Below are 24,235 nucleotides of genomic sequence, written 5' to 3'. Positions count from 1 at the left end.
GAGTGTATGAGAATAAGGGGAGACTTTTCCACTGAGGTTGGGTGAGACAACACTAGAGGTCATAGATTGAGGGTGAAAGGGGAAACCGAGGAAGAAATACTTCACTAAGAGCGTGGTGCGAGTGTGGAACAAGCTGTCAGTGAAAGTGGTGAATGTAGGTTTGATTGCAATATTTAAGAGAAGTCTGGATACATACATGGATAGGAGGAACATTGATAGCTGGGTTCCAAATGCACGTCAATGGAAGTAGGCAGAATAACAATTTGGCATTGCCCAGGTGAGCCAACAGGCTTGTTTCTGTGCTGCAGATAGTGAAAGCTTCATGGAATATCCCCAATGCCACGCCGATCTGCCCTATCAAACACAAACCCTTCCAACCTTGGGAGTCTGTAAATAGGAGTCTTCAGGCATGTCAGAGCCCATAGGATTGAGGTGGAAACAAGCCAGCCACAGTCCCAAGGGACTGGCTCAGAAGATTTCCGTGGGAAGAAAGTACTGTTGGGATTATGTTCCCAAACTAAATGCTGCTTTTAAGTACTTGAGCAATTTAACTTCTGCCGTGAGGCAGAAAACGTGCTGTAACGGAGTCTAAATTACATATCATCATGTAAAACAGGAACTTTTAGTTGTGATACTCTTTTCCAAACAAATGCACACAAATTACTGATTACTATTGTAGTTTGTCTAATAATATAAGTCCAAGTGTAAAAGCCTGATGTGAAGTTGTTACTTTTGGGTTTGTACATTCTTCCCATTTTAGTTGTTAAATGCCATCAGTTTAACCATATCTGAATTCACACTTACAAATGCAATAGAAATGACTGAAGTGTCTATTTTCAAAAATCACACCAAATATTCATTGCTCAAGAAGTTGAATCATGACCATCAGTAACAGTTTTGTGTTGCTGGGGTATAATCCACATCACTCTGTGCTATCTTTGGTTTCTAGCTGTTACACTTCAGTGTGTATCAGCCTGAATAACTTTTTACAATAACCTAGATACTACATTAACCTGGAAATGGTAACTACGAAAGTGAAAGACAAGATGGTGTTTGCTTTAATCAATTTTACCCAAGTAGACAAAGTCGAGCTCTAGCCAATGAATTTGGTGGAAGTGATGCATTAATGCGCAATGCCAATGATAAGTAATTCACTTAAAGCAAGATTTTGTGCACCTTATTCTCCCAGTATATTCCTTCTGTTCCCAAATTGATATTGAGGGATGAACAGCACATCTCAGAATGTGTGTGTGTTTGTTCTTTACAGGAACAAATGAGTCATTGAAAATAAATAATATACTGGGTCAGGAAACAGCAAAGTACAAATGGATAGAAAAACTAAAAAGATCATTTAAAATGCACAAGGTAACGGTGGCTGTAACTTTTGAGAGACAAAGGCTATTTGTTCTGTTGTCCATTTAGCTGCAACACAGCACTAATAACTAGTGTGTTGATCATTGACTATAAATATTGTTTATTATTAAAGGATGCCTTGTCGTACAAGAAAACCTAGACAAACAGGAAAGGACCAGCCATTTATTTTGACTGTGGGTTGCCAGGATTCCTTCGCTATTGTGTCGTTCACTCAAAAGGGAAAATGAACTTGCAAATCTGATACTTTGCAGCCAGACAACTCACTAATAGAATATCAACTTCTCCCTTTGAAATTTTAAATATAAATCTGAAGATATATAACAGAATAGGATAGTTACATGTGCATAGTGTTAAAGCGCAGTAACAAAACAACCTAGGTACCTGAAATTTTCCATGCATTCTTCTTCATGGGAGTGCCTGAATAGCCGGGGGGGGGGGGGTACAATTGTAATTTTCTCCATTGTCAATTCATGAGATTTCATTCAGATCTTTGTCTGAGGTTCTAGATTTTTGGACTGATTTGATCCAACTATTTTTTGGTCTACCTAAGCCACAGAGAAACCGAAAATATGTGTGCCAAGTTTCTGTGGGAGATCAACTATGATCTAAACCAATTGTATGATAATATTCAAAATTTTGATCGATTCTATTTAAACCATTTCGATGATTATATTGAAAAGCTAAAAGTTTAGTGAGATACCAAAGAAATTCTGTAGATCCTATCATAATCATGTTTTATTTGGCTGAATCTGGTCGAACAAGATTCTTGATTATTCTACTTTTGGTTGAAGTTTGAAGACAAAACATAATTGGTCAAGCATTGCTGCAAAACTTTTGATGGAAGCTTCACATTTAGATTTTAAACTCCCTTTTATTTTGACATATACAGGAACTCAAACATGTAGCATTTGGGGAACTGCGAAGAAAAATATTCTGGAAGATTGTACATTGTACATTCATCTCAGACAGTAAATTTAGTATAGCTCATAAAGCAGTCATTGAAACAATAGATCAAATATTGTATGATTTGAATTACAAATTAACGGGAGGTTTATTTAGTGCTACCTGGAGATTTTTGTCAAATGCTTGCAGTATTTTCATAGGGAAGTAATGAACTGGAAGCATCATATATTACAAAAAATGTTATTCAATTATACTTGAAAATCAGTATGTAACTGCATTTTGACAAGCAATCCATCTGCAAGAGTATTTTTTTGAATTTATTTAAATTAGGAAAAGTGGAAATTGAATGCAAAGATGCAAAAGGAACGGTTTCAATGAAAATCTTGGGGAATGTTGCATCACTTCATGATCTGATACAAGCTGTTTTCCAAACTGTCACTCAACACTCTTTGAATTACCAATTGTTGTGTCAAAGAGCAAAGTTAGCACCAAGTATGTTGTGTACAAGAAACTTCATTGCAAACAACCTGTACAATATAAATCTAGTGACAGTGTGACAGCGACTATTACCAAGGCTGTACATTTCCTCTGGAGTTTTTATGCCATCACATAACCCTGAACCTAAAGAAGGAGCTCCAGTCATGATACTCAGGTTGTTATATATATGTGGTGGAGAGTATATTGACTGGTTGCATCAGGATCTAGTATGGGAACACCAATGTTAGATTCCCCTTAAACGGAAAATCCTACAAGTAGTAGTGGATATGGCCCAGTCCACTATGGGTAAAGCCCTCCCCACCATTGAGCACATCTACACAGAGCACAATTGCAGGAAAGTAGAATCCTTCATCAAGGACTCCCACACCCAGGCCACACTCTTCTTGCTGCTCTCTTTAGAAAGAAGGCTCAGGAGCCTCAGGACCCACAACACCGGATATAGGAACTGTTATTACCCCCCTCATCCATCAGGCTCTTGAATCAAAGGGGAAAACTTCACTCACTCTCACTTGCTCCTTCTCTGAACTGTTCCCACAACCTATGGACTCACTTTCAAGGACTCTTCATCTCGTGTTCTCGATATTTATTGCTTGCTTGTTAATTTATTTATCTGCTTGTCTGTTTATTTATTTTGCTATTTGTTTATTCATTCTTTCTGTCTTCTCTCTGTATCTCTATCTCTATTTCTGTCTCCTTCTTTCTTCTGTATTTGCACAGTCTGTTGTTTGTCTATCCTGTTGCATGCGGTCTTTCATTGATTCTATTGTGTTTCGTGGAATTACTGTGTATGCTCGCAAGAAAGCAAATCTCAGGGTTGTATATGGTGACGCGAATGTACTTCGATGATAAATTTACTTTGACCTTTGGATCCACCGATACAGTGCAACAGCACAAGATTACCTGTTCAAAAACTACTGCAACACTTAATTGAAGTCACAATAGTGCTATTGGGGAAAAATACCTTCCTCTTTCGAATACCAATTATCCCATCTGATATACCCTTTTAATTTGACTTCAGTTCCCTGTTCAACTTTGTTTTGCTATGAGCATTGACATAGTGCAAGGATAATCTCTAAAATTTTTTGGACTCGATCTTGAAACTCTGTTTTCCTGTGGTCAGCTCAATGATGGTTGCACCAGAGTTGGACCAGAGAACGATCAATAATTTTTTACGGTGGACTTAACAGCAAAAATATATACACTATTCTAAAGCAGTTCAACATTCAAATGAATCTACGCATGTGCATAAGTACATACCTACTGGAAAGATACCCATAGCAAATGTAAATCACAAACATGAGAGAGTCTGCAGCTGTTGGAAATCCAAAGCAACACACACACAAAATGCTGCAGGAACTCAGTAGGCCTGTGGAGAAGAGTAAACCGTCAACATTTTTGAACCAAGACCCGTCTTCAGGACTACATAGTAAATGTAATCTTTGTTTGCATATTTATTTTCAGTGTTGTCTTCCACATCTACATTATTTGAGCCCCCTGATTATATTATTCATGCAGTAGTTATATGTTTAAACTAAATTTAATTTCATTTACAAGGAACCTCCTGTAAATAATGAAAGCTTCATGATTACCTGCAAAATAATCTGAGCAATGCTGGGTGAAGCAGGTAGTACTGAACAAAAAACGTGGCATTTAATATTCAGGGAAAGCTAGAAATTTAAATGTACAAGGATTACAAAATTATGCTCAATTTATGATTTCTGAGACTTGATTAAAAGACTAATTTGATTGTGAATCTGTTTCATGAATAAATCAAGGAATCTATGGAAATGAATAAACAGTTGACATTTCAGGCTGAGACGTTTCCTTCTCAGTCCTGAGATGAAGGGCCTTGGCTGGAAACGTCGACTATTTATTCATTTCCAGAGATGCTGCCTGACCTGCTGAGTTCCTCCAGCATTTTGTGCGTGTTGTTTTAGATTTCCAGCATCTACAGATTTTCTTGTGTTTATGAAAGGCTCAGCATTCTAGGATTCACTTACTGAATGGTTGTATACTCAGCAGGAATTTAATTAGGTGCCTCTGTCAACTTGCCCGTCGGTGCAAATATCTAGACAGCCAATCACAAGGCAAGAAATCAATGCGTAAAAGCATGCAGACATGGTCAAGAGGTTCAGTTGTTGTTCAGACCAAACATCAGAATGGGGAAGAAATGTGATCTAATTGACTTTGATAGTGGAATGATTGTTGGTGCCAGATGGCATGGTTTGGGTATCTCAGAAACTGCTGATCTCCTGGGATTTTCACACACAACAGACTCTAGAGTTTAGAGAGAATGGTACGAAACACAAAAGACATGCAGTGAGTGGCAGTTCTGTGGGCAAAAACATGTTCTTAATGAGCGAGGTGTGAGGAGAATGGCCAGACTGGTTCAAGCTGATAAGAACTCAAATAGCAACACGTTACATCAGTGGTGTGCAGAAAAGCATCAGATTAAGCCTTGAAGAGGAAGGGCTACAGCAGCAAAAGACCACAAGCCTACACCCAGTGGCCACTGTATTAGGTACAGGAGCTGATGGGGTTCCATTTCTCTTTTTTGCTTAAATGTACAAACGATGAGGTTTCTGAATTGCGCATGTTTGTAACTATTACATATTCTCTTATCAAACTCTGAATGATTAAGTGAAAAGCTTTGAACATTATGGAATGTGAAAACAGGATGGCATCTGTTCCACTTTTCTGAAACCATCTACGAAATGTGTTTGGAATTCTTAAAGGGCTCTAATCAGCTTGTGTTGCAGAGGCAGTTATGAGCATTCTTGGTTGACAGAACTGTTCACACTTTATCTTGATTTATTGTAGTGTTCAGCATTCTATCAGAAAAATAATCTTTTCACTAGACAACACAGCTTGTTTACATAGAATAAACCTATCCAGGCTTTGCTGAAGTAAACAAAAGACTTGCATTTATTTGGGGCCTCTATGGCTATGGTAACGAAAACCAATTTCTCCCGGGATCAATAAAGTATGACTACGACTACGACTATGACTATGAGTATGAGTATGACTTCAGGATTATCGAAAGCTTATTTATGCACAGATAGGCCCCACACAAAACAATGTTATTAGGGCCAGATAAGCTGATATAGTGATGCTAGTAAATAAATAGATATAGACTAGGGTACTATGGAGAACACCTTCACTAGAATGGACAGAATTCTTGCATCAAAAGCAACAGCCACAAAATGCTGGGGCAACTCAGCAGGTCAGGCAGCACCTATGGAAATGAATAAACAGGTGACATTATGAGCCGAGATCCTTCTTCAGGACTGGAAAGGACAGGGGGAAGATGCCAGAGTAAAAGGGTAGGGAGAGGGGAAGGGGGACTAGCTGGGAGGTGATAGGTGAAGCCAGGCGGGTGGGAAAGGTGAAGGGCTGGAGAAGAAGTTTAACAGTTACTTTTCCTTGCACCTTTAATTTTTCTTTGCAGTGTAAGCTCTGTATTACCATTGAGGAATTCCAGAATATCTAAACTAGAGAACACTAAAGAAAAGTGGAGCTGGGTTAAAAAATTAGCCATTGCATTACTGAATAGCAAAGCAGGTGCAAGGGGCTGAATGGCTTACTAACAGTCCTGTTCTTCATGGGCCGTGGTATGATCCTGGTGTGTATTTATGTTAGGCTCACTGTTAAGTATCAAGTACACTTTATTTTACGATGCAGTGAGTAGTTTCATTTTTCATTTGTAATATCCGTGGAATTCTGGTTGGTTTGTAGTGTATAAGTTATCCATTCCCTGTAGCCCAGCATTATGGTTAAAGGCCAAAGAATTATACAGCTTGTGTGCACAGGTCAATTCTCCCCTTCTTCCCCGACAACAGTCAAATACTTCAACAGGCAAAATGTAATCAGCTAATATTCTAACATAGATATGTTGGTAACTGGAGGCAAAGATATGAATACTCCTTTCTGTCTTCTCCAGTCAAAATGCAGGCTTTCAGTCAGGTTTAACGATACAGTGCCATTGGCATTCTCTTTGTTAACGCCATCCTGAGATAAAATGCATTGTCTTGCATTTTAAGAGTATAGTGTGGTGACTTGCATTTACACAGCACTTTACTCGTCCATCAGGTGGCTTGCAGACAATGTGGTACTTTTCAGCGGTGATTCCTGTGAGTTATAAGGAACATAGTGGCTAATTTGTGTAGTGCAACAGCAAGGAGGCACAGTGTGTTAAGAACCAGATAATGTACGGCATCTTTGTGATGTTGGTTTGAACATACAGTAAATGGTGACAAGAACACAGAAGAACTGGCAAATCAAAATTGTGCCTTAATCTGGTTAAAATAATAATGCCATTCCAAAAGACTGCTTAAATCCATCTGAGAGAATGACATGGTTCTGGTTCAGGTCTCAACAGAAAGATGAACAGCTTTGCAATGTTCTCCCTGCACAACCTTGGCTTAAATTTTGAACTCTAGTTTCAAAAATGGAATCGAACCCACCACTTTCGAGCTAAAGCAAGAATATCACAACTTGAGCCCCAGCTAAAGCAAGTGTGGTGAAAGCTCACCCTGTTTTACAAATTTTAGATGTGCCCATTTGCTCAGCTTGGGGCACAGTTCTTTATTCCTTCTTCTGTTTCACTAGCAAAGATTAGCTCCCCTTCGATAGAAACCAATAACCATACTCAGAAACCTCTTAACAGACCAACAATCGTGAAGTAGTGGCTTTACCATTGGACCATGTAGAAGATTAGGCAGGGGGAACATTGCAAAGTTGCCTTGCCCTGAATTTCAAGCTTGTATCTTATGCCTGGATGGAAACAGGCCATTTGACTCAACAGGTCCATGTTGTCTCAGGAAAATCCTACAGTAATCCCATTTTATTCTCTCCTCATTGCCATCAACTTTTCCCAGGTTCTGTTATGTGATGGAGCTGATAAACCTATCCAGCTTCTCAAGACTAACACCCCATTAATTGGTTTAACATCAATTTATAACCATGTATGCTCATGTTGTAGGCTGTCAATCTACTAATCGTTCCATTGCTTAATTTTAAGGGAAGGATATAAAAATAACAGTCAGCTAATACACTCTTGATGTTCTGACCCAAATTCATCAATAAAATATTTCAATCTCTTTTCATGTTAAATATTTTGTTATTCTGAGTCCAGAGGTCATTGGGAATTAAGGTTGAAATTCAGACCAAGTTTTTTTGAACAGGATAAGCAACTTGAATCTTAGAGGCATCAGGTGTCTGAGAAAGGGAAAATCCGACAGACACAAACACTTCCCCATTCCATAACATAATGCATTTAGTTCAATAATGTGACCAGTATTTACTGTATATATATTTCTTTTCAAAAGTTTTTATTCGAGCTCCACAAAGAAATTCTGTAGGTGTAGTTTTACATTAAAAATAGCTTAAAATGTCAGAAATCAATCTCTGTAAAGTAACAGGGAGAAAAGGAATTCTTTTGGGTTATGAGAAACTTCTCTGTATAATGGAAGGTCTGGTCCATTTAACTGAGTCCATTTTGTGGACCTTTTTCGCTAATGATTACTTTAGCAAGTGAAATGCTGATCAAGGATAATGTCAAATAATGTATGATGAAGGAAAATCTTCAAAACACCTGTGCCATTCACAAGTTTAAAATATTTTGGGCTGAAATTTTGGTCTTGTTTTGGTCAGGTTTGGTGGCTTTTTCTTTCTGGACTCCAGGATAGTGATGGATTGTTCACAGACATCATTGGTTGGGATATTGTAGGCTGGGCTCTAATCTATGAATTGGATTCCTGAGTTAATGTTCCTTTGTTCTGATTGTGACACTTGTTGCTGAGAGTACTCACCTTTCATCTATCAATAGAATCCCTTAATCTACCACCACAATAACAATGCAATAGAAATTCCTTTCCTATAACTTAAAATAAGTTTACAATTGCTGATAAAAATATCCGCACTTATATAAAGCTTCTGTCCCACCTTTTAGTTATCAGAATTAATTGCATAAAGCTTTAAACCTTCATGTAATGCTGATTTTTACATTACCATTGCATTTCAATGCCTTTGCCTGTCATGCTTTCATTAAGCTATTTAACAACTTTGTGGCATGTATAGCTTGCAACTTACCAAACATGTCACGCAATGTTAATGTGATCACTTTTTCCAGCTGCTCTTTGCCTAGATCATTCTCTTACAGCTCTGTCCTTTGACTAGGGAACGCTGCTACGTCAGCCATTATGTAGCAACCTCTTTCATCTTTCCATCAAGACCTAGGGTTGTTAGTCAAGCATCAGATGAGAACTCCCCAAATCCCACCAGGTTTGTCTTAACTTTTGTTCTCTTAGTTCGGACACTTGAATGGCTCATCATCAGCCAAGAACAATGGTAACTGTTATCTCTGGAAATTGGTTTAATAGTCCTGATGGTCACAGCTTCAAAGGTTAACTCCTTGTGAGGAACCTTTTTGTTGATTTTAAAGTATTGGTGAAGAAGGAGATGCATTTTTAAATACTGTTGTTTAATGAATTGAATTGCGATTATAAAAGCCCAGCGATAATTATGTTATTTAGAATTGTGTAATGGGGTTGGCTTTGATGGCAAGTTCTTTCAACTGTTTCTCATTTCCTATGGTTTTTCAAGAACTGGAGACTTAATTTCTGCACTCTAAGCAGTTCCATATTTCCAGTTCTGACTCTCTAACAAATACCTTTGACCTCATCAGAAAGTCATAAAGCACAGAAACAGGCCCCTCAGCCCATCTGATCCATGCTGAACTGTTATTCAGCCTAATACTATTGACCTGGCCCCCTCCCAATATCCCTCTCATCCCTGTAATCATCCAAACTTCTCCTAAATTTTGCAATTGGATCCTCATGTCCATCAAAGTGCCCCTCTCCCTGCCTTAGATTGGCATAAAGGGCTACAAGAAACAAATGCATGGAATCTCATTTGAGCAAATGGGAGTGCTCTTTATGCAGTAGAATTTGAGGAAAGTGTACCATAATGAACGTCTGATCATTGTTCCGCTGTGGACAAATTCAATACAACAGATTAAAATCACTGACTCCAATCATATCAGCAACATAGTCACTCAGTAAAAGTAGTGTTTTGTTTGGCTTGCTTCTTATCCAGTAAGACCTGACTTCTTTTCCCCAGTCCTGATGAAGGGTCTCAGCCTGAAAAGTTGACTCTTTTCATAGATGCTGCCTGGCCTGCTGAGCTCCCCCAGCATTTTGTGTGTGTTTCAGCATCTGTTTGAGACTGAGACTGTTGTCTGAGACTTTTATACCCATTGACCATTTTTGACGATTCAACATTTCAGATTCCACTTTTCTACATTACGTTTCAGGATCATTTTAAAATTTTAGTTCTGAATTCCTGAACTGTTAGTTATGTCCTTAAAATATGTCTTTTCAAAGCCAGACTGCTAAGCATTTAACTGGAGTTCACCAGTTTATGGGTGATTCTTTAATTAGGCAAACTTTACTGTCCCTAGGGTAGATTTTTGAGAAAAAAAATAGTTTTTACAAAAATGAGTGCTATAGTTTTAAAAGTTAGGTAATAGTAACTCTAAACTTTTTTCAGTATGCTTCATAAATAATATTTTCTTAATTTTTAAGTGAGTTAATAACTTGAATATGCCAGAATTTCACTATTCTGGGCGTCCCCTACCCAGACTCTGTAATTTTGTCTTCAAAGTAAAGTAATAGCAAGTATTAAATCCATGAAAGTTTTAGTTCACATTTTCTCACAAGACCTTTTAATCATACATCAAATTCATGTGGGATATTTTTTATGCAATTTATACATTTTTTATGACAAAGAACCACTGTCCCCAACACTTCTGTCGTTACCAACACATGACATATTTTAGAAACCCATCAAGTATTTTCAAACAACTGCTTATGTGGTTGCCATGGAAATGAGAAGTGACAGGGGAGCATGTGACCGTCATGGCAGAAGACTGACATTTTGATGTCCAGAAATGTGAGTAATTTAAAGACTTATACCTCATGATCTGAGAGTATGTTTACCACATGTTATTACCAAATGAGTTACTATTTGAGTGTTTTTGCTAAGAAATAAATAACCTCTTTATTTCTATATATTTAAATTACTTTTACAAGCAAGCTATGCAGTTGAGTTAGCAAGGGTGAGATTTAACCAACTTTTTCTTTAAAAAGTGAGAGATGTCAAAACCATCACGTCTTTACCATCACACAACTGGCGGTGAAGTTGTCAAGATGGCCCCAAAATTATCAGCAGATTGATCAAAAAAAAATACAGAGCCACAATTAGGGAAGACCCAGTGAAATATCAGCAGTACCTTGAAAGAGAAAGAGAGAGATACAAAAATAAAGAAGGGAAACAGGAAAACGTAAATATCATCTCACAATTACCAAATTGGGAACAGAGACTGAAGAGATGACAGTGGAAGGTTAAAGAAACAGTAGGACTGCTGATAAGAAATGACAGGTAGTACAAAGTTTTATAGCAGAAAATACCCCACCAGAATCTCCAATAGGCCAGCAACAAGAACAGAATGACCTCCATCTTCCTGAGGCTTCACCTGTGCACTAATCGAGACTATGAGGAGGTGCTTTAAATTTCAAGTGTTGCTTTGCTCAGAGTTGTTGAGATTTCTGTGAATGTGTGCAGAAAAAAAGTGTGTAGAGAGTTGAGTAAGTGTTTTGTCAGTGTTAAAAAATGTTCTCTCTTAAGGACAGTTGAAAAATAATGATCTCTATAATTTGTTTGTAATTTGAGTTGCTGCTTATTCCAGAGTTGGGGAGGGTTAGGCAATGCTTAAATGTTTAGTAAGCATTAATGTTTTTTTTTACCAAGTCTAGACAATGCCTAGTTTAGCTGGGGTGCCTGTGTTCATGTTTCACGTGGACATCTTTTTTTAACAAAGTTCTCTAAAAACTGTGATCTCTTATGGAATTTTGATAAATAGTACAGACTGTAAGGATGTGTTTATAATTGTAAGTGTTAGAGTTAATGTTAAACTAAAACCATTGTCAATGTCAAAAGTATTTTGTCATTACCGTCTCAGTGCATATTTTGATGGGAAATAAATTTCTGTTTAGTAATATTGGTCCGAACTCATTTGCTGGCGTCAAATGCTTTGATACCAAAAACAGCATTCTGTGAAAAAGGGTTAAAATTTCCAACAGTCTAATTAGTAAACAAATATTGTGTTTTTTAGTCAAGGAAAATATTGACATGCTTAAGAAAATGTCTCAAAATATATTCTGAATGTACTTAAAATGAGTTAAAACAAATTTATTAAATGGCATGGTACTGTGTTCAGTTCTGGTCATCTCACTATAGAAAGGATGTAGATGCTTTAGAGATAGTGCAGAGGAGATTTAGAAGGATGTTGCCTGGATTGGAGGGTGTACCTTATGACAATAGGTGTGTACTTGGAACGATAGAGGATGAGAGGTGACCTGATAGAGGAGTATAAGATGATGAGAGGCATTGATCATGTGGATAGTCAGAGGCTTTCTCCCAGGGCTGAAATGACTAACATGAGGGGGCAGAGTTTTAAGGTGCTTTGAAATAGGTACCGAGGGGATGTCAGGGGTAAGTTTTTCACACAGAGAGCGGTGGGTGCGTGAAATGTACTGCTGGCGGTGGTGGTGGAAGCGGGTACAATAGAATCTTTTCAGAGCCTCTTAGATAGGTACATGGATCTTAGAAAAATAGAGGGCTATGCACTAGGGAAATTCTAGGCAGCCTCCAGAGTAGGCTACGTGGTCAGCACAACATTGTGGGCTGAAAGGCTTGTAATGTGCTGTAAATTTCTATGTTCCATGGTTTTTAATTTGAAGCATTGACTTTAAATCTTTGTCATTTTGTTTTAAATTACATTCGGTATTTTGATGGTGTGATGGCAATGACACTCCTCTGTGAAAACTCTGCAAAAACATCTTAAAATATAAAAGTTCTCTTAAAGGTTGATCAACACCAAGATCTGGTCTTCATTCCAGAGCCTAAAATAAAGGCTGTAACATAAACAAAACAGAGTTTCAAGAAATTTCATTTTTCAGAATTTCAAGTCGTCAAAAGTGGCCCTAATTGAAGAATCACCCTTATATTAAGTCATACATAAAAATTAAATGCAAAATTATTGTTTGCTACATCCTAAAACTGAAGTTTAACAGATAACATACATTATACCCTGCATGTATTTTCATGTACTTAATTCTGAATTAGTCTTTCCAAAGCCTGTTACAAGTAAGAATCACTTCTTGCCTGAATAGTTCCTGGGTATTGTAATATCCTGGATACTGGAGAGGAGTACCAGATTGATTTTAAAGATTAGAAATTGACAGGAAATGGTTCACTTCGCAGACTCTGATGACACTGGGTCATGTCCTAGCTGGTGAGATCACAGTGGGATTTCACCATAAGATCACTGGTACTTTATCTACCATGTCTAGAAAATATTATGACAAAGCATGTATGTTTAAAGATCTTTCTTTCCTCTGCCAACAGGCCTGCTGTGCAAAATGTGTCTTCTTCACTTAATAAGTCAGATCTGCTGAACGCATCCTCAGAAAAGAAAACTATGAAAAGTGGCCCTGGAGAAAGAAGTATTTTCAAGTAAGTCAGATGAATTAGAAAGAATTTAGATATCGTCTGTTTAGAGCATTTTAAGGTTCATTTTACTGTTACAATAGAACTGGAGTAACTGGGATTAAGGTGAAGTTTTAAATATCCACAACCCCAATGTCAGATAGAAATTTCCACAGCCAAGTGTTATGTGAGATTTTTCCAGTTCATGAAGCTCCCATCTTTCTCTTGTCACTTTAGATACATAAGGGTTCATCACAACACAGAAGGAATCCTTAAACTTAAGGGAAGTAATCGAGGCTTTTTCTAAAGTACAATGTTTTTTTTTGCAACATTAAAGGTGCTATTGCTGTTTCAAGTTCTCTGATTCTGCATGGTTAATTGTAGATTTTGCATTCCAATTACCCACTTCATCAATCAGTCTGAAGTATGAATATTCCTATTGAGCAGAGTGTAAGCTGGTATTTAGCTTTAAATGATGTTTAAGACCTGTTGCAGTGAGTTGGCTCTTTGTAATATTGAATTGGATTCTGCTCTTACAAAAGCCCTAACTTTATTTTGGACTTAACAGGTTTGCCTTTACATTGCCTTTACTCTCATGTTTTTCAATATAATGCCAACCAGTTGGTGCTCTAAATTCATTGTCGTTACTCACAGTTATGTTCTGTAATTCCAGAAACTAATCAAAAGAAAAACATTGGAGCCCGGGATAACATGCCTGCTTTGTTTTACAGTAGTTTCTCTTCCAGTGCGGCATGCACTCGTGACACGTTGGCATAATGATGTTTACCACTCACGTATTTCTTACATATAACCCATAACATTATGTAAACAAAGAATGCTTCATCACACATTATATTTATAATATTAAATATTGCTGAAATATTAAATACACACCACTAACCATTTGCAAAACCTTGAATTCTGTTGTCATCTTCACCAGTTGACACCTGGTGTCTTGTTGAGTGTCAATTTTTAGAGCTCCTGGTGGACAATAAAGTTGACTTAAACAATCAAAGTGATTTCAGATGAAAGTTTAAGAAATATATTTTGACTAAAATTTACTTCACTTCCCCCTGCAATAATTGGGGCACAGTAGCGTTTATAGTTCAGATGTCTAGCCTGATGATTCAGAGTTTAATAAATATGGCATAATTATCTGCGAGTGGTCCCTTGTTGGTTCAGGTTGTTGTGAAAGCCCATTGGTTCACCAGTGAAGCCCAGACATAGAAATCTTGCATGTTACTTCAGACCAATCCACAGTAATATGCTTGGCTTTTAACTGGTTTTCGAAATTAACTAGCAAGCTACTCATTTCAAGGATAGTCAGAAGAGCAATAAATGTTAGGTTTGCAGTGAAGTCCCCATCTTAGATATGAATCATTTTAATAAGTCCTTTCCATGTTACCAAGCACATAGTACATTAAGAACGTATTGTCATGTTATCAGGTAATTTGAAAAAACCCACAGTGAATTATTCAGCTGTTTTCTTTATGGAGGATGTTGACAATGGGGAATTTGGAAATGAAGGAGGCAGTTGGCAGAAACCTGGATCAACGTTGCATGCACAGGAGAGGAGCAGTGGGAACTGGGGACAAGTACACAGGTGATGGGTGAAATAGGTCCAAGGACAGGATAGGGTTAAGGAAGCAGAGCTGAGGGTCAGCATTTTTTTTTAAACAGTATGCAGCTGAAGAAACAATAGAGCGGGCACTGGGGAAATCAAGCCTACGACGTAAGTGAGATTTTCACTAATGGCAAGAGACAATATGCACTGGTGAAATTCGTGAACTTGGAAAAAGGCCAAATGTGAAGCTAAAAACTGAGATTAGGAATCAATAGTGTGCAGTTGGCATATCATTGTATTCAGGCATTGAAGAAAGCTGCAAATTTTTGGTAAGGTGAAATGGATGTTTTTAACCATTTCCATTGTCTCACATCATAACTTCACACTGCGGAGGAAGATAAAGGCAATGCTGAGCGCTGATTCATTTTTTGAAAACTGACCCTTATGACTATGGCTGATATTGTGACAACAAGATGGTGGAGTGGAAGGAGGCAGACACACAGTGAATACTACTTTCTGTTGGGATGAGTTTTAATGCATTTCCACATTGAGATTATTTTACACTCTGACACCAATAAATGGTTCCATATCTAGGCTGCACAGTTTTTACAAAACTGTATCACTTACTTCAAGGGAGCTTTCTTTTATTGTTAGAACAGTTAAAAAATGTCATTAATATCTTAAGCTATAAACATTTACATTTCCCAGCACCACTACTGATTTGTTATCGGCTACTTAATGACAATGCCTCCTGAAAATGGTCTTTTTCTCAGGGCTGAGAGGATTCCTATTAGGGACATACCAGTTCTGAAAAAGTATGAGTAAGTATTGGGTGAGGAATGGAGTTTTTGTGTGTGTGAGCTGCACGAGGTTTGCTTTGCAATTTGTCCAAAATTTTGGAGTGATATTATTATAGGCTATACAAGATCAAGCAAGGCTGGGCTACCTGAGCTGATCTAATTCCAACAGAGTAACAACTTTTCTCACTGATAACTGGACAAGTCTTCTTTACACTTGGATTGGCTGGTGCTTCATATCTAAAAATGGTATCAATTTCTATATCGCAAAAGCTAAACACATGTTGAGCTTTTAATAGTAAACACTGGAGCTAAATCAATTATATTAGTTGTTTCAATTCATGTATAATGTTACTGACAATCAATATTTTTAGAAACCAGCCTGCTCTACCAGTGAATTAGTATGTGACTGGCCTATAATAACTGGAATATCTTTATAGGAATTATGCAATGGTGGTTGGGCCATGATGAGTGTGTGATGGTGGTGATTTGGTGATATTTTCCTTTTGATCTTAATGGACCGACTTTCCCCCTCCCCCTGTTTGCACTTAAGTGTGAGCCGAAAATGAGGTTAGCGGTATTGATGTTTGAAATATCCAAACCAAAAGTGCTTTGTGAATGATTAATTTCCTGAACTGCATGTTTGGTGTAGTGGGGTGTGGATCAACAGTGTTTTTGGAACTTCAATCAAGTCCAGGTTGCCAGAATAGTTTTGGGGCTGCTTGAATATCTGCTGAGTTGCTGCTATAACTCTTTCAGAAATCGCTTTTTAGAAAATCTTGCTGCATCGCAAAAAGAGAGGGATGCCAACAAGCCGTATTCAGCTCATGTGATGTCTACCTCCACAGTCAGAACCCCTGATGGTAAGTTTCCCACTTCTGCTGATATAATTTAATCGTGGATCTTGTAGCCTGATACGTTACCTTGAATCAGACCAGTTCAACCGACATCACAAGAAGGGATCTATTATATCATGGAAGTGGCTACAGGGCAATTGGAAAATACCAAAGGTCAATGCAGAGTCCGTTTGGATTTATGAGAGGAAAATAATGTTCAACAAATCTGTTTTTTTTTGACATTATAACTAGCAGAATAGTTAAGGGAACCTATGTAATGAGTTTGCACTTTCAGAGGCCTTTGTAGGTGCCACCCAAAAGACTAACAAAATGTAACTGAAGCATATGGATTGAGTGTAATGTACTGAAATGAATCATTGAACATAGGAAAAGTAAGCACAGGGAGAAGGCCCTACAGTTCACTGTATCTGTACTGACCATGATATCAGATTAACTAGTCTCGTCTGCATGTACGTAGTCTGAATTCATCTTTCCTCTGCCTGTTCAAGTGTTTGTCTAAATTACTCTTAAATGTTACTGCTGTATCTACTTCTACCGCCATCCCGGGCAGTGTGTTTGAGGTACCTACCACTCTGTGTTTAAAAAACACTTCCCTCACAAACCTCCTTTAAACATTCACCTTCTCGCCTTAAGCCTATGCCCTCCAGTATTAGACATTCTCTCCGCGGGAAAAAGACTGTCTATTTCTGTCTCTTGTGATATCATATACTTCTGTTCAGTCATCCATCAGTCTTTGATACTCCAGAGAAAACAACCCAAATTTGTCCAACCTCTCCTGATGGTTAATACACCAAAAACCAGACAACATCCTGGTGAAACTCTTCTGCATCTTCTCCAAACCCTTTCTATCCTTCTTGTAAGGGGTGACCAGAACTATTCACAATATCTAAATGTGGCCTAAATGAAGTATTAAACAGCCACAAATAACTTCCCAACTTTTATACTAAATGCTCCAATTGATGAAGGTAAGTATTATGAGGACACTCGGTCCTCGTTTATTGTCATTTAGAAATGCATGCATTAAAAAATGATACAATGTTCCTCCAGAATGATATCACAGAAACCCAGAACAAACCAAGACTAAAACTGACAAAACCACATAATTATAATATATAGTTACAACAGTGCAAAGCAATACCGTAATTTGATAAAGAGCAGGACCATGGGTACGGTAAAAAAAAAGTCTCAAGTCCCGATAGCCCCATCATCTCACGCAGACAGTAGAAGGGAGAAACTCTCCCTGCCGTGAACCTCCAAACATCGCAAACTTGCCAATGCATTGGAAGCACCCGACTGCAGCCGACTCCGAGTCCGTCCAAAAACTCTGAGCCTCCGACACCAAGCACCGAACACCATCTCTGCCGAGCGCTTTGACCCTGCCCCGGCCGCTGAGCAACAAGCAAAGCTGAGGACTCGGGGCCTTCCCCTCTGGAGATTCTGGATCACACAGTAGCAGCGGCAGTGAAACAGGCATTTCAGAAGTTTCACCAGATGTTCCTCCGTGCTCTCATGTCTGTCTCCATCAAATCAGGATTGTGCACAGCACCCTACTTGACAAATAACAGATATCATCACCGGAGTGGCCGCTGCGAGCTGTGTCGCGCCGCCATCTTCTCCCCCCGCCACCTTGTGGAATAGTCTGTGAACTTGACCTCATTATCCTGCTTCCACACTACTCTTTGTAATTTATGGGTTTTTTTTAATGTATTGTATTACAGTCAGTCAGTCAGTGTATTACACTGCTGCCACAAAACAACAAAAAAAATCATGACATATGTCAGTGATAATGAACCTGATTCTGATTCTAACTTGAGCTGCCACTTTCAGAGAGAATTGACTTGCACTTCAAGATCTCTCTGTATATAAATTCTTGTAAAGGTCTTGCCATTTACTGCATTATCTTCCTCTTGCCTTTGACCTCCCAAAAATGCAAATCCTTACACTGTCTGAATCAGGCTCTGTATGGTCATTTTTCCACCCAAATTTCGAAATGATCTGCATCCCCTTGCATCCTTTGACAACCCTCTCTGCTGTCTGCAGCTCCACTACTTTCAGTATCATCTAAAATCTTACAAACCACCTGCATTTACATCCAGATCATTAATGTATGTTGTGACCAGACGTTTTTAGCACTGATCCTTGTAGAATACCGGAGGTCACGGACCTCCATTCAGAAAAAGGCACCTCTACCACTGCCCTCGGAATTGTATGATTAGTAGCTACCAAGAACAATTTGCCTCAACACCTCTAGAGCACAGTCACTGTCTGCTGTTCCACTTTACACAAGTACCTGTGCCAGCTATAGGCTCTTTAAGGAAATGGTCTCAGATTGCCAAGTCACGACTGCCTTATCCATTCTTATTTTGTACTGGATCCAAGGAAACGAAGGGACTGGAGAAAGATGACATGGAGTGGAGAGAGGAATTTGGAAGTTCTTCTAACAAGCCCATTTCCATGAATTCAACCTTCAACGATAGCTTGTGAAATTCTGGAGATGGTGCATATCATGGTGACTGACTGGAACTTTATTGAGAATGTCACATGCTCAATGATGCATTGATGTGTAATCTTAACCTTCAGAAAGATGCATCTCGTTGTAGAGTATGAGTCTGCTAAGTCTGACTCAGCTCTGTGACTCTGTGGAAGCGGAGATGGAAGGCTCCTTGTATTCTGAAGTTAGGAAGTGGAAGTTGACAGAGTCAGGCATTTGTGAGTCAGAAGGTTTTAGGAGATTGGGGCCCTGGTTTTGTGGGGTAGGTCAGCAAAGGTTGGTAGGAACTGTGAGAAATAATTTCTTTCTTTTTCAATCTTTTTATTAATTTCATGGAATGAGAACATAACAAAGCAAAAATACAAGTAGTAGGAGATACATTGTTACATTTAAAACGAGTAATTGTAAAACCAAATAGTAAAAATTGACGAAGCTCCCAATCATGTAGAATAATAATGAATAATACAAAGCAAAAAAAACTGAAGAAAAATCATGAAAAAGAAAAAAAAATAAAATAAAATAAACCCCATCCCAAAAAAAAACTAAACTAAACAGAATTAGTCAACTAAACTAAAAGACTTGGGCAATACTAACAACTTGAAAATGGGAAAGAAGAAAACCTTAGTGTCTCTCAACCAACAGTACAGAGAAGTAAAACAAGTTTGGAAATGGTCAAATTACATCAAATGAAAATGCTGAATGAATGGCCTCCAAGTTTTTTCAAATCTAATGGAAGGGTCATAAACCACACTTCTAATTTTTTCCAAATTCAAACATACCATAGTTTGTGAAAACCAATGAAATACCATAGGAGGGTTAATCTCTTTCCAATTCAGCAAAATGGATCTCCTAGCCATTAGAGTAAGAAATGCAATCATCCTATGTGCTGAAGAGGTTAGATAATTTGAATCTATCATTGGTAATCCAAAGATAGCAGTAATTGGATGAGGTTGTATAACTGTGAGAAATAATTTGAGTTAAGTAAGGTCTTACCTTAAGTGAGGATTGGGATAATCCAATTGTCCTGGGAGAGCCCAACAATGATCCTCCTTAGAACAGTGTGACCCAACTTATCCTGGAAAATCCAAAAGAGCTAGATTTGGGGGACATGTTTCCTTGTACATCAGGAGCACATTTGCCCATTGCCAGAATGATGCAGAGCAATTCAGAAATGGCTGCAACGAAACTTGACTCTTCGGTGGCGGGGATGGTGTGGAAAAGAATTACTTTTAATTGCATGAAATTCAGGATAGCTATATACTACTACTACCACGTCGACTCAGGCCTAGGGGGCTGGCGTTGGCACGATGACGGACTCTCCACTTCTCCCTCTCCCTCATCAGTGTGTTCAGTTCATCTACATTAGCCGGTATCTACATACCGTCATGATAGGTATGATCCTTGCTTTAAATTGGAGTAGGGCAAAATACAAAGGCATTAGGCAGGAACTATGAAGCGTTAATTGGGAACACCTTTTCTTTATCAAGTCCTCATTAGGCATGTGACGGTTGTTTAAAGATCAATTGCACAGAGTATAGGAGAGGTGTGTTCCCATTAGAAGGAAGCACTAGGATATGAAAGACAAGAAAATCTTGGATGTCCAAAGAGCTGATGAATTTAGTCAAAAAGTAAAAGGAAAAGTATGTAAATCTTCAGCAGTTTGGATCAAACAAAGCACATGAGGAGTATAAAGAAGCCAGAAAAGAACTAAAGGGAATTAGGAGAGCCAGGAGGGGCCATGAGAAGTCCTTGGCAAGTAGGATGAAGGTGAATCCCAAGGCGTTATATACGTATATCAAGAGCAAGAGGATAACTAGGAAGAGGGTGAGACCACTCAAGGGTAAAGGGGGAACATTTGCTTAGATGCAGAGAATGTGAGTGAAGCACTTGAAGAGTACTTTGCTTCAAAATTTATCAAGGAAAAAAATATAGAGGACCAGGAGATCAGTGCTGAGTGTATAAATGTATTAGGGCATTCAGAGGTCAAGGAAGAGGAAGTGTTGGGCTTTCTAATGAGTATTAAGGTGGATAACTGCCCAAGTCCTGATGGGAATTACACCAAGTTATTGAAGGAGACAAGAGACGACATTGCTGGGCCTTTGACCACTATCTTTATGTCTTGTCTAGCCACAGGCAAGGTCCCGGAGGACTGGCAAGTGGCTAATGATGTACTTCTATTTAAGAAGAGAATGAGGGAAAATCCTGGGAACTATAGACCAGTGAGTCTCACATCAGTTGTAGGGAAATTGCTGGAGAAAATTCTGAAGGATAAGGTATATGAACATTTGGAAAACCATTGCCTAATTAGGGAGAGCCAGAATGGCTTTGTGCATGGCAGGTTGTGTGTTACCAACTGAATTGAGTTTTTTGACAAGGTGACGAGAGAGATTGATGAGGGTTTGGCAGTAGGTGTTATCTACATGGATTTTAGTAAGGTTCCTCTTGGGAGGCTAATCCAGGAGATTAAGATGCATGAGGTCCACCGCGAATTATCTCTTTGGATTCAGAACTGGCTTGTGCATGGAAGACAGAGGTTGAAGGGACTTATTTGAGCTGGAGATGTGTAATTAGTGGTGTTCCACAGGAGTCTGTGCTGGGACCTCTGCTGTTCGTAATGTATATAAATGACCTGGATGAAAATGTAGATGGATGGATTCGTAAATTAATGGATGATACCAAGATTGGTGAAATTGTGGAACTGTACAGTGTGATATACTATAGATCTGTTGCAGATATGGGCAGAGAAATGGCAGATGAAGTTTAACCCAGATAAATATGAGGTGTTGCGCCTTGGTGGGGCAAGTGCAAGGAGACAGTACACTGTTAAGGGCAAGATCCTCAGCAGTGTGGCTGAGCAGAGAGATCTTGGGATCCAAGTTTATAGCTCCTTGGAAGTGGCTACACAAGTCGATAAGGTAGTTAAGAAGACTTATGAAGTGTTTGCTTTTATTAGTCGAGACATTGAGTCAAAAGTCAGGAGGTTGTGTTGCAACTTTGAGACTCTAGTTAGGCCACATCTGGAGTATTGTGTACAGTTCTGGTCACCCCAATATAGGAAGGATGTTGAGGTTTTGGAGAGGGTGCAGAAGAGGTTTACCAGGATGCTGTCTGGTTTAAAGGGCACGTGCTATCACAAAAGGCTGGATAAACTTGGGTTGTTTTCTATGGAGTCGGAGGTTGAAGGGAGATCTGATAGAGGTTTATAAGATTATGAGAGGCATAGACAGAGTGGACAGAGAGTATCTGTTTCCCAGTGTTGAAATGTTTAATACCAGGGGGCATGCATTGAATGTGAGAATGTTATCGAGGGTTTATTACTCAGACAGTGGTGGATGCCTGGTATGGTGGTAGAAGCAAATACATCAGAGGTTTTTTAGAGATGTTTGGATGGGCACATGGATGTAAGGAAGATGGAGGGATATGGACTGTGTAGGTAGGAGGGATTAGTGTTTGGGTGCTTTTGATTTGCTTTTTGGTTGGTTCAGCATAACATTGTTGGCCGAATGGCCTGTTCCTGAGCTGTACTGTGCTATGTTCTATGTGCATTAATAGAAACAGCATTATCTGATTGTCTCTCCAGACATTCATACCTTAATAACTCCCCACGCTCACAAACAGTAATGTATTTGCTTTGCACTTGTAAATTTGGAAGTATAAGCCATGGCAACAGATAGGGCAAGTTTACGGGTCATACAAGAGTTACATTCCAGTTATGGTGAATGTCTAAATACCTCTTCATGATAACAAGCATGATAAACTTTGCCAGAGAACAGTTGAAAAATAACATATTAGAGCTTCATGAAGATTTTTTTTTCTCTGCGAGATCAAATTGATCATTTAGGAAACTCTATTTAGAGAAAAATGTTAGGGAAAGTTGGAGATAATGCTAATGAAACTGTAAATGCTAATGTTAATAAAATCAACCTTACTAGGACCTAATAATAACCTTCCTAGGGCACAAGTCAATGAAAGAGGATGCTAAGAAGAAATCAAGATAGCCAGCCCAAAAAAAAAATGCTGAAACCCTTTATGAGCAAAGAACTGGGAATCCAGGGAGGATCTAATGGCATCAGTGTCTAGGTTTTGCCACCTATAAATGTGATGGTCAATTAAATTGAAGTTGCTGGTTGTATACAAGATATATAGTATATGGATTTTCTAACATGTGCTGTTGACCAGCCTTCTGCATCTTTACACTTTCCTCCCCCACTCAACCCTATTCATCCATGAGTTTTGGTGCCTAAGTTACTTTCCATAAGCAGGCAAGAGTACTAATGTCACCACAAGACCCAGTCAGGGGCTAACATACACCCAAGGTTTACCTGGAGGTGACCTATGGCAGGAAACAGAAGGCAACCTCTTCAACTGTTATGCCTTTCTGATACTCCAAATGAAAATCTACTGATATTAATGTTATTAATGGTGACATAATAAGTAGGTTAAACAATGAAAATGTTCACCAAAGTAATGGAGTCCGTTGGTAACTGAAAACAAATGGTGGAGATTTCAGCTCGGTTTTGCCATGTGGAAGAATCAGCAACAATGCTTGCGCCTCCGACATACTGAAATGACTCAAACAAGAGAAAATCTGCAGGTGGTGGATATCCAAGCAACACACACAAAATGCAGGACTGCTGAAGGGTCTTGGCCTGAAATGTCGACTGTGCTCTTTTTCATAATTACTGCCTGGGCTGCTGAGTTCCTCCAGCATTTTGTGTGAAGTGACTCATGACAGGCAATATTAATAACTTCACACGTCAGTTTGACACAGAGAAGAAGAAAGTGGTAGGTTTTAAGGAGAGAGAGAAAATAACAATAATGGACTGTTGATTCCTCTCCATAGATGCTGCCTGATCTGCTGAATTCCTTCAGCATTTTGTGTGTGTTATTCTGGATTTCCAGCATCTGCAGATTCTCTAGTGTTTCCTTTTGGAACCTTGGAAATGTTTGTATAAATCATGTTAAGTCTAGATAAAAATTAATAGTTACATTATATTTTCACCCTTTACAGATAGGGACAATAAATTTCCTATTTTTTCTGTTTCAGTTTAGAAATCCTGCAACCTGTCCCAATTACCATTTACAAGGTCGTAGTAATTTCCTTCAGGAGATTATGTAGTTAAAACTAGACAGTAGCACTGTGGTTAACAGGCAGGATTTGCACACCCTACTGCCACACTTGAGGAACTTAAATTGATGTGAT

The 24,235-nt window shown here is 38.6% G+C and overlaps 1 protein-coding gene across 4 annotated transcripts in view; it reads left to right on the top strand.

Annotated features, from left to right (window-relative positions):
* fhod1 (formin homology 2 domain containing 1) overlaps positions 1 to 24,235 on the top strand; it is a 333,883-nt gene that overhangs the window by 254,952 nt on the left and 54,696 nt on the right. For 2 of the 4 annotated variants that reach the window (XM_063066732.1, XM_063066734.1), the window contains 3 exons: positions 8,953 to 9,057; positions 13,243 to 13,350; positions 16,444 to 16,547. In XM_063066732.1, the coding sequence (XP_062922802.1) occupies positions 8,953 to 9,057; positions 13,243 to 13,350; positions 16,444 to 16,547 (317 nt within the window). Of the gene's footprint in view, positions 1 to 8,952; positions 9,058 to 13,242; positions 13,351 to 15,660; positions 15,709 to 16,443; positions 16,548 to 24,235 lie in introns of all 4 variants that reach the window. The other 2 variants (XM_063066731.1, XM_063066733.1) reach the window with 2 other exon arrangements.

This window comes from Mobula hypostoma, chromosome 14 (assembly GCF_963921235.1).
Source record: "Mobula hypostoma chromosome 14, sMobHyp1.1, whole genome shotgun sequence".
Taxonomy (NCBI): Eukaryota; Metazoa; Chordata; class Chondrichthyes; order Myliobatiformes; family Myliobatidae; genus Mobula; species Mobula hypostoma.
The sequence above is the reverse complement of the archived record's forward strand: the minus strand, read 5'-3'. Positions and strand labels throughout refer to the sequence as shown.